This window comes from Megachile rotundata, chromosome 6, assembly GCF_050947335.1.
Source record: "Megachile rotundata isolate GNS110a chromosome 6, iyMegRotu1, whole genome shotgun sequence".
Classification (NCBI taxonomy): domain Eukaryota; kingdom Metazoa; phylum Arthropoda; class Insecta; order Hymenoptera; family Megachilidae; genus Megachile; species Megachile rotundata.
In genome coordinates, this window is record NC_134988.1 from 4,965,883 (window position 1) to 4,977,037 (window position 11,155).

Sequence of the window (11,155 nt, forward strand, 5' to 3'; positions counted from 1 at the left end):
TTATTTGTATTTGATATTCAATTTTATTTATGTTCAATTGTATTTTAAAAAGCAAATCGTTCGTTATTCATTCCATAATCAAATCTGAATTCAAAACGACATATTTCAAAATCAATTTCAATAAATCAGTTATTTTTGAAAGTATTAATTAATTGACTATTTTAAATATAGAAAAACACTCTCTATAAAAATGTAGTGATCATCAGAGTCATCGTCGATCAAGAAGAATTTCATTTTCAAGCCATCGATAAAAAAGATTTCTATTTATATTTGACATTCAATTTTATTGTTCAATTGTATATTTTAAAAAGAAAAACGTTCGCTATTCATTCCTTAATCAAATTTAAATTCAGCAACACGCATTTCAAAATCAATATCAATAAATCAGTTATTTTTGAAGTTTTAATCTATTAACTAACTTTAAATATAGAGACGCATTCTCTATAAAAACGATACAAGTGGCGCCAACTAGGGGCACTGCGTGTGAACTAATGAAATTACAGTTTCGATACCGTGTCGTTCACCCTGTTCGCCGGTGAGATGGCGCCACTTGTTCCATTTTGGTAAAAATTCAATTAACACTGTTTTTATTGCCTTAATTTACTATAATATGCATTAAATTGAGTCGGCGTGCAAGACTAATTAACTTTGGCATGTTTTGATTTTACCAAATCATTATCAATTTCCCTTTTTTTCGGAAAACCGTCGTGCTGTTTTTTTTCTTGGAAAGGATCTTGTTTGTAAAACTTCACATAATTTAAACTTAAAATTTTAAAGTATAACGGTTTTTCGAAGAAAAGGAGAAATTTTTAACCTGTTGGCAGTTGTAAAGCATTCTAACCTTATTTATTTTTGATATTGTAATCATATTATTGTCTTATAAGTTCGAAAAGTTAACATTTCATGGGTAAAGTATTTCAAAAGTTCCATTCTTCTATCACTAGGCTCATCATTTTACTGTCCACAAAATGAAATTTTTCAAAATTTCGTTTCTAACATTTTTACGCAGTTATGGTGCAGTTACTTCAATTCTTTTGAGATCACAGAATATTCTACACACCGCATAAGATCAAAAAAGCCATTAATGTTGAAGAAAAACCTAATTTTCTATTTACGTAATTACATCGTTCACCGCTAAATGACGCAACGTGTACATTTTCTTCAAAACGCGCGAAATTTGAAGATTAACACCGAAAAATCCAACAGAAATTATTTTTGGGTTCTTTAAACACAATTAAAATATGAAATAGATGTGTTACTAATAATTACACATTTATAATGAGAACAACATTAATTCTTAGTTTCTAGTTTCTTTTAACGGTGTAATAGTTAAATCCGTTATATGAACATTTTGCGGAGTACCAACTATGTATACTACGGCATCTGCAACATCCTCTGGTAGTAAAATGGGCTTCCTATAATGTGGTAGAAGTTCTCTTACTAGTGCTGTATCGGTTATCCCGGGATTAATACTCTAAAATATATTACATTCATTGTTACTGATTTTCGAAACATAAATTAGAACAGGGAATATAATCATTTTGTACGTACCGTTACTCGAATTTTATCGCCGATCTCCTTTCTAAGGGTCTTTGTAATCGCTGATACTGCGTGTTTCGACGGAGCATACATATTATAGCGTGTATTGTATACCTGGAGTCCTTGAATGCTAAGCAAATGCAAATTTATTTTGTAATTTTTAATGCGTTATGTCAACTACCGTGTCCATCTTTTTTAAAGATCTTAAAATTTGTCACGAAACGACGGTACTGATATTGGCTTATATTTGTACTTTCTTTAATTGTTAAAATGTATGACGGTGTTTATAAATAATTGAGTAATCATGTAGATAGGACTACTACAGCTTTTGGCCATCGAATTAGAACCACGTCCCAAAATTTCACTTTTATGTTTACAACATTATGTCATATATGGAAAATTGTCTTAGGTCATGCAAATTATTAGTAAATACGTTGATAACGATATACACATAGCAATTTGTTACTATTGTGATAATAAATTGTGAGGGCGATGAGTGATTAAGGGCGGTGCGAGCGTTTACGTTAAGCTCGAGTATCGATAGCGCGTCAGGTGAAATTTGAATGCCATAGAAAATGTCTGCCTACTCAAAAGACTAGTTTACAACTCTCCAACCAGATTATCTGAGTTGAAAAGAATTACAGATATTTGGAAAAATAATGAAGATATAAAGCATACGATCAATGTATACGGAGCATGTCCGATACAAGCTGTGACCAAAGCAAAGGGTGGAAATACAAGATATTAACATGTGTTAATAATGTTACGTACAGTAGTAGTGTATCGTGTTAGTAGCTAATAAATTATATAATTACAATTTGAACAGGCCTTTTAATTTTACGGAAGACGTAAGAAATGCTAAAAATTTGTGGTAGTCCTAATTCAATGGCTATGAACTGTATTATAAAATGGAATAAAAATATATGTATACATGTATACTACATATACAATATGTATAATATATGATGTATACTATAAAAGAGTAATTTTGGGTTCCTTCCTTTTGTATCAGTATAATTTTTAACCGACTTCGAAAAAGGAGGAGGTTACTCAATTCGATCAGTATATTTTTTTTTTTTTTTTTTTTTTTTTATTATTTTCTATGTGTGCCCGCCGATTACGCCTAGCTGGATGCACCGATTGGAACGAAACCTTTTGCATCTGGTAGGTTCTGACTCCCCATTGGTACCATTATCAAAAAATTTTTCATTTTTTAATTGCAAAGTGTTGTTATTGCAAAAAAACCGACAACTTTTGAAATAAACTTTTCTCGATTTTAGTGCGCTTTTAATATCTTATCACGGACATGATTCTGAACAATTTTGTTCATATAAAAATTTCGCGGAAAGCTTTAGTTTTCGAGATATTAGCGAAAAATTGTTGAAAAGTTTTGAAATCAACTTTGGACGATTTTAATGTCCTTTTAATATGTTATCAGGGGCGCGATTCTGAACAACTTTTTCCTTATCCGCAATTAAGGGGAAGCTTTAGTTTTCGAGTTATTAGCGAAAAACTATTGTTATTAATGTATTGAATTCTGCGTATGCTTCGTGTCTCTGATGGTGTATAAGGCAACATGCAGTCGCTGATTTTCTACTGTTTCTACAAACACGTCTTGTCGGCCGATAAAAAGCGTGAAATAAAATAATTTTAAGAAAAAAAATACGCCGACTTCGAAATGCACTAAAAAGTATAAAATAATTTCTATTTCCTAATGAAGTAATTTCTATTTCATTCAATCATACAATTACGTAACAGATATGAATGAAACCTATTTACTCGTTAGGTATTATATTAAATACATTTCAACCTTTTCGGAAGCGGCGCAAAATTAAATAACATATTCAAAATAATCTTTTAATTTTGCGCCGCCTCCGAAAAGGTTGAAATGTATTTAATATAATACCTAACGAGTAAATAGGTTTCATTCATATCTGTTACGTAATTGTATGATTGAATGAAATAGAAATTACTTCATTAGGAAATAGAAATTATTTTATACTTTTTAGTGCATTTCGAAGTCGGTGTATTTTTTTTCTTAAAATTATTTTATCATTTTGTTTCTTATAATTGATCTATGAATTTATGTTTCGTATATGTAATTTTGGGAACGATACCTGTTCATGTTAATAATATGGCCTTCCACGTTCGCTTCCATCATTGCAAGTACAGCTTGCTTTGTGCATTCCATTAATCCCATCACATTAGTGTTCATTATAAGCTCCCAATCACTTCTTGAAGTCTCTAAAAAAGAGTACTTAAGTAGTGCTAAATAAAGTCGTATATGGATATTCTTTTTAGAGTTATTGAGGAAAATACGTATGAGTTTAGATATCAAAAAAGTAGATGAGAAGATATTAAAGAAGTTTCTCAATGATAGTTTTACCATGGTTCATCTTTTTCCAGATATTGGACTCAAAGTATTAAAATTGTATATTTTCAAAATTCCGCGAAATTTTTAAGTTCTAAAATTCCAAAGGCTCAAAGTTTTGTCATTTTAAAAATTAAACAATCCACTACTCCAAAATTCCGAAATTCCAAAATTCCAAAATTCCAAATTAACAAATTTTCAAAATTCCAAAATTCTAAATCTCCAAATTTTTAAATTTCCAAATCTCCAAAATTCCAAATTTCGAAAATTTTAAAATTCCAAATTTCCAAATTTTCAAAATTCCAAATCTCCAAATCTCCAAATCTCCAAATCTCCAAAATTCCAAATCTCCAAAATTCCAAATCTCCAAAATTCCAAATCTCCAAAATTCCAAATCTCCAAAATTCCAAATTTCGAAAATTCTAAAATTCTAAATTTCTAAAATTCTAAAATTCTAAAATTCTAAATTTCCAAATTTTCAAAATTCCAAACTTCCAAAATTCTAAATCTCCAAATTTTCAAAATTCCAAATTTCGAAAATTCGAAAATTCCAAATTTCCAAAATTCTAAATCAAATTTTTAAAATTCCAAATCTCCAAAATTCCAACTTTCGAAAATTCCAAATTTCTAAATTTCCAAATCTCCAAAATACCATGTATCAAAAAATGTTGAACATCTGTAGCTTCCAATGGCCTAAATACAATCCTCATCAATTCTACGTGAAGTTTTATTTTAATTTCATTTTTATTCTAACAAGTTTAATTACATTTTAAGTTTGAAAATTAATTAGAATATATAAAACCCACCAATAAGGGTGCCAGCAGTAACCAATCCAGCATTATTAACTAAAACCTGTACAGTACCAAAATCTGATTTAATTTTTGCAAAAGCATCGATTACTTCTAGTTCTTTCGTTACATCACACTTAAGTGCATGAAAGTTTTTTTTTTGGTCCTCATGTTCCATGTGCATCTAATAAAATCATAAAATTAATATTACAACAATTTGTTACAAAATTAACTAGATAAATTAAAGTATAACGTGCACAAAATTGTCACAAATTATTTTGTACTTTTTCAAAACTTTAGTATTATAAATTTTGTTTACGATATATTAAAATATTAAAAAAAAAGAAACAGCAATCTTAAGTATTTAGAGTGTATTTAAGTATTATTATAATTTTTATTATTATTATTATTATTATTATTATTATTATACTTCAGTATTATTAAGTATTATAATAATAATACTTATTTAAGTATTAAGTATTTGGTATGGAATTTAGAAATGTGAATTTACCTCCATTTCTTGTTTCCTTCGGGCTAGACCGATCACGGTCATTCCTTTTTGTAAAAATGATTTAGCTATTGCTAAACCGATGCCAGACGAAGCGCCTGTAACTACAGCGATCTTTCTGTGCCAGCGATACATTATTATCTAATATTTTCAATTTTTCGACTTATGAAATTTCTAGTTCTTTAAATTTCTTAATTTTTAGTTCTTGTATTCTATAATTGTCCGACTTCGCTATTAAAAACTTTTGAATGAACTATTTCAATTTTATGATCGTCCAGTTTTTTCAGATTTTCTTTTACTTGGTTTTCAAATTTTTTAATTTCCACAATTTACAATTTTTTTAGTTTTCTAATTTTCAAATTTTTTTATTTTCACAGCTTACAATTTTTACAGTTTTCTAATTTTCAAATTTTTCAATTTGTAAGACTGTCGACTTTTCAGTTTTCTAAATTTTAATTTTTCTATTTTCAAGTTTTCCAATTTTTCAGTTCCTTAATTTTTCAAACTTTCAATTTTAAAAGTCTGACAGTTTTCAAGATTTTCGACTTTTCAGATTCCTGAGACTCTTTTCAGAATTTTCAGAAAGAAAAAAATTTTAACTTTTTTATTCAGATTTTTAAAAGCCTATAACAGTTTAACTTTTTAATTTTAACTTTTTAATTAAAAATGTCACACTCTTTCAATTCTACTGTGGCCCAGTTTTTCTAGTTCCTCGGTTCCCTAATCTTGCAAACTTTAATTAATTATTATTAATTTTTCAGTAACTCCTATTATTATCTATTAAACTTTCAATTTTTCTATTTAAAAATAATAAAATCTTCAAGACTTTTAATCTTTCAATACACAAATTTTCAAATTTTACAATCTACAAGATTTTTAATTTTTCAATTTTTCAATTTAAAAATGAGAATTTGCAATCCTTCAATTTTTCAACTTCTCAACCTTAAAATCTTTCAATTACACAATTGAACTTTTACTCCAAATTTCTAATCACGAATTTATCAATTTTCTAATTTGATAAATAATAGAAGCACAAAGAAACGATGCTCTAACCATTAAAGCTCTTCATATACTAAACTCATAATTTGAATATCGTCCTGGTTTAAATACTGTTCTGATTTAAATATTCCAAAATGTTTAAAACATGTACGATATCCGAAAGTAGCTCGTCACCGTTAATTATTATCGGCGAACAGTATGAGTAAGAAGTGGCATGATTAAGTAAAAAAAATTGCAATTTAAGTGTAATATAAGTGTAATTATAAGGTAAGGAGAGATGGGTAGCTAATGTTTGCAGATACAGTGAATGATAGATCTTTGTTGGTGGGTATTAAATGATCGCAAGTCTGAAAGGAGATCGTGCGTGGGTGAATGAACTTGATGCGTTAGAGAAGGGAAGAGAAATCTACGAACGGGAAATCGGAGTAACTCGTCTTTCATTTGCGTAACACCAGTGTGTCCGAATGTATGCCAAAAATGTATAAACTGTTCCATAAGATAATTTGACTTTTTCATATTCAGAAGTTATTCAATTATTTTGTTCCAGGCAGACTAGTTTGTAGATGTACTTTTGTTATATGGAATATGTGTGAGAGTCACTTGTAATTCGATTATGTGAGTGCTGGTTCCAATGTTTTGTAGAGATTTGGTATTAAAATTCTAAAGTTGTGGGGTTTTAAGATTTCGAGGTTTTTAAATTTCGAGGGGCAAAGTTTCGAGGTTTCTAAATTTCGAGGGGCAAAGTTTCGTGGTTTCAATTTTTCAATTTTTCAATTTTTCAATTTTTCAATTTTTCAATTTTTCAATTTTTCAATTTTTCAATTTTCTAGTTTTCTAATTTTCTAATTTTCCAAGTTCCAAGTTTCAAGTTTTCAAGTTTCGAATTTTCCAAGTTTCTGAGTTCCCAATTTTCCAAGTTTCAAAGTTCCAAAGTCCCAATATCCCAAAGTCCCAATACCCCAAAGTCCCAATACCCCAAAGTATCAATACCCCAAAGTCCCAATACCCTAAAGTCACAATATCCCAAAGTCCCAATATTCCAAAGTCCCAATATCCCAAACTTCCAAAAGTCCCAAAGCCTCAAAGTTTCAATAACTTAAAAGTGCCAAAATTGCAAAACTCCTCCGCCGAAAATGTCCAAACACCCAAAGTCCCACAACATCTATCCAAACTCCCAATACTCTATAATTAAAAAATCCAAAACTGACAAAATACCAAGAACTCAAAACGATATTCCAAACAGTCGCAGAATAAGTATCACACGTCGTTTCACAAGGACTATCTCATTGTACGAAACAGTTCATCTGATCGTTGATGTACCCACTTCCTGGTTTCACTACAATGGAGTAACTCTTGTCTAAATCCGGCACACGGAATACAAGTTTTTTACTTGAAAATTTGTGCTCGTGGAAATGATAAATTATGTAGGACTTCCGTTCTCCCTTTTTCTGTTTCTGTGATTTACCTTTGTCGAACCAGTCCCGTATTCCCATATATGGCCACCGCTTTCTAATTTCTAACCTCGAATTTTTTGACAAACCAGAAATCGTGCGTCAACGAATTTCTTATACAATTAAATAACGAGTTTCTTAAACTGGTTGTTTATTAGTTAATTACAAAGAACACGCGATTAAGATTACAAAATATCTTGTAATCTCATAATCTTCAGATCGGATTGTCTGTTTTCCATATTATGGCGTTCGGTTCTCACGTACGCGATGCATAACAATCGCTTGAGCGATTCTATCTTATCCATCTAATCGAGGGAATTCTGATTGAATTCAATCGAATTCGAATTAAATCGAACGTGAAAAATCAACCACAAGTTTGCTAAGCGATTACATTATTATGTAACAGCATTTTCGTAAAAATTTTGTGAATTATGTTTCAAAGTGGGGCGTCCATTTTGTTTCAGGATGATCATTGGTACATCTTCTTTTTGTTGTGTCGTGAGGCAATTGCTCAGTTTAACTACGCTATTTATTCTTACGAGAGATTTTGCAACGATATTAGAAAAGAGTGTGGGAAAGAGGAGTTCAATACTTGACGTTAATTAATCCGAGTTCTTAATTGCGCGATGTTCTATAGCTGTAGGGAAGATCTGCCACATTGTATTTTGAGAGGTTCTATGTTATCGAACTCCTCACGTGCTCTGACTCGTAATAAATAATTTATGATAATTATATTGGCATTAGTAAGTAATTTATTAATTAATGAATTATGGAAGCTAATTTTTCGCAATTTTGTTAATTAATTTGTGGCATATTATAATGCTTGAATTCTGCTAATGGTACTTGTAGTAAATTGGTGTTCATGGTGTGTTAATATTATATATTCATAGTATGTTAATAGTAAGTTTAATAGTAATTTTACTAGCAATAGTAAGTTAATAAATTATGGAAGTTAATTTTGTGCAATTTTCTAAATTAGTAAATTAGTTTGTGACATATTATAGTGTTTGGAGTCTGCTAATAGCACTTGCAATAAATTGGTAGTTCTTAGTGTGTTAATATTACATATTCATAGTATGTTAATAGTACTTATTATAAGTTAATAGTATTTTAATAGTAAGTTGGTAAATAGCACTAGTAAGTTATGATATTTTCAATGAAATTGAGTTATATATTTTAACAAATTATAGTATATTATTATAGTACGAGTATGTACTTATAATGTGAACTACTTAAGCTAATAATACTTACTTACAATGAAATAATACTAATACCATAATTAAGTTTCATATTGTAGTAACTCCAGAATACTTGAAGTAAATTAATAATTTCCATAGTGTCTCAATAGTACTGAAATATTAATACTATTCATATTAATAATCACATGTGACATTAACATATCAGTACCTGGAATATCTCAATACTACTTTAATAAAAATTATTAATTAATACAATTTCCTACAAAATCAAACTGCGTATTTTAATAAATTGATATTGACATATGATAAGTTAATATTAGTACAAAATTATGACATGGATTTATTAACTTAATATTATTGAATTTTAACTTTCATAGGAATGGTAGATGAGTTTCGAAAGGGAACGGATGATCGCACGGTAACAGGATAAATCAAGGAAAAACAAAAATAAAAGTGTTCGAGTTTCATAACTTACTATGTGTATACCACATTGCGTTGTACCTCACGTTTTCGAGATCACGATTCTCCTATAACGTGATCACGAACGCGAGACAGATTAGTTCTTACGTCAGTAATTGAATCGATTTGATTCCTCGCTACTGGTACACTTTCAGTGTAAATTATTACTAATCCGTGTTTTTATAATATTAATATTTTTTTTTAATTTGATATATACTGTTTTTAATATTTTTTGCTATTTTAATATTAATTGTTATATTTTTAATACTTTTTGTTACTTTAATAGTTAACATTATCTGATACTTAAAATGCTTCAGAATAAATTGATGACTTCGAAATAATAAATACTTAAATATTTTTGTAAATAATAAATACTTGAATATATTTTCTGTCTAATTAAATAATCAATAAATAGTTTTTTAGATAATAAATACTTAAACAAATACTTATATATTTAAATAGCAAATACTTCAATAATAAATGTTTAAATAATAATAAATACTTAAATAATAACAAATACTTGTATAATAAATAGTTAAATAATAATAAAAATATAATTGCTCGATGCTAGTTAGATACTAATGGTTAAGTACTTAATACTAGATAAATGTTAATGCACAAATACTTCCAGCTAATTGAATATTTTAATTAATATTGCTTAGTACCTTTAGGTGTTTAATTACGTACTGCGTTAAATCTTAAATGCTTAACATTTAAGACACTGAAAACTAATATTAATGAAACATTAATTATTCATCAATTTACTAATTTGCTATTTTGCTAATTGACCCATTTATTAATTTGCAAATTTTCTTATTTGTTAATTTGGTAATTTGGCAATTTGCTAGATTGGTAATTTACTAATGCACTATTGTACTGATTTACTGATTTATTACTTTACTAATTTACTAATTTACTAATTTACTAATTTACTAATTTACTAATTTACTAATTTACTAATTTACTAATTTACTAATTTACTAATTTACTAATTTACTAATTTACTAATTTACTAATTTACTAATTTACTAACTTACTAATTTGCTAACTTGCTAATTTGCTAATTTGTTAATTTGCTAATTTGCTAATTTGCTAATTTGCTAATTTGCTAATTTGCTAATTTGCTAATTTGCTAATTTGCTAATTTGCTAATTTGCTAATTTGCTAATTTGCTAATTTGCTAATTTGCTAATTTGCTAATTTGCTAATTTGCTAATTTACTAACTTACTAGTTTACTAACTTACTAGTTCACTAGTTTCCTAGTTTGCTAGTTTGCTAGTTGGCTAGTTTGCCAGTTTGCTAGTTTACTAGTTTGCTAGTTTACTAGTTTACTAATTTGTTAGTTTACTAATTTACTGTATTATTAATTTACTAGTTTACTGGTTTACTAATTTACTAATTTACTAGTTTACTAATTTACTAGTATACTAGTTTACTTGTTTACTAGTATACTAGTTTACTAGTATACTAGTTTACTATTATACTAGTATACTAGTTTACTAGCTTACTAGTTTAGTAGCTTACTAGTTTACTAGTTTAGTAGTTTAGTAGTTTACTAGGTTACTAGTTTTCGTAAGTTACTAAGTTCCTAATTTTTCAGTGTACTCGTTTACTAGTCTTCTAATTTACTATTTTGCTAATTTACGACTTTACGGATTTACTAGTTTTGTAATTGAATTATGTACTAATTTACTGATTTATTGATTTACTGATATCATGGTATAATGATTTAATGGCTTACTAGTTTTCTAATGTACTAATTACAAGATTGAATACCAATGTTTACGTACATAATACTAGTAAAACACATAATCAATGTTCTTAACAGTAATCAACTATT

The 11,155-nt window shown here is 28.2% G+C and overlaps 1 protein-coding gene across 1 annotated transcript; it reads right to left on the minus strand.

Annotated features, from left to right (window-relative positions):
* Positions 1 to 570: 570 nt before the first annotated feature.
* On the minus strand, positions 571 to 6,279 carry LOC100879912 (farnesol dehydrogenase-like). The gene is made up of 5 exons (XM_003700244.3): positions 5,210 to 6,279; positions 4,717 to 4,882; positions 3,657 to 3,783; positions 1,552 to 1,669; positions 571 to 1,474 (listed from the first exon to the last, which is right to left on the minus strand). The coding sequence occupies exons 1-5, from the start codon at positions 5,339 to 5,341 to the stop codon at positions 1,298 to 1,300; spliced, it is 720 nt and encodes a 239-aa protein (XP_003700292.2). The 5' UTR covers positions 5,342 to 6,279; the 3' UTR covers positions 571 to 1,297.
* Between the last annotated feature and the right edge of the window lie 4,876 nt (positions 6,280 to 11,155).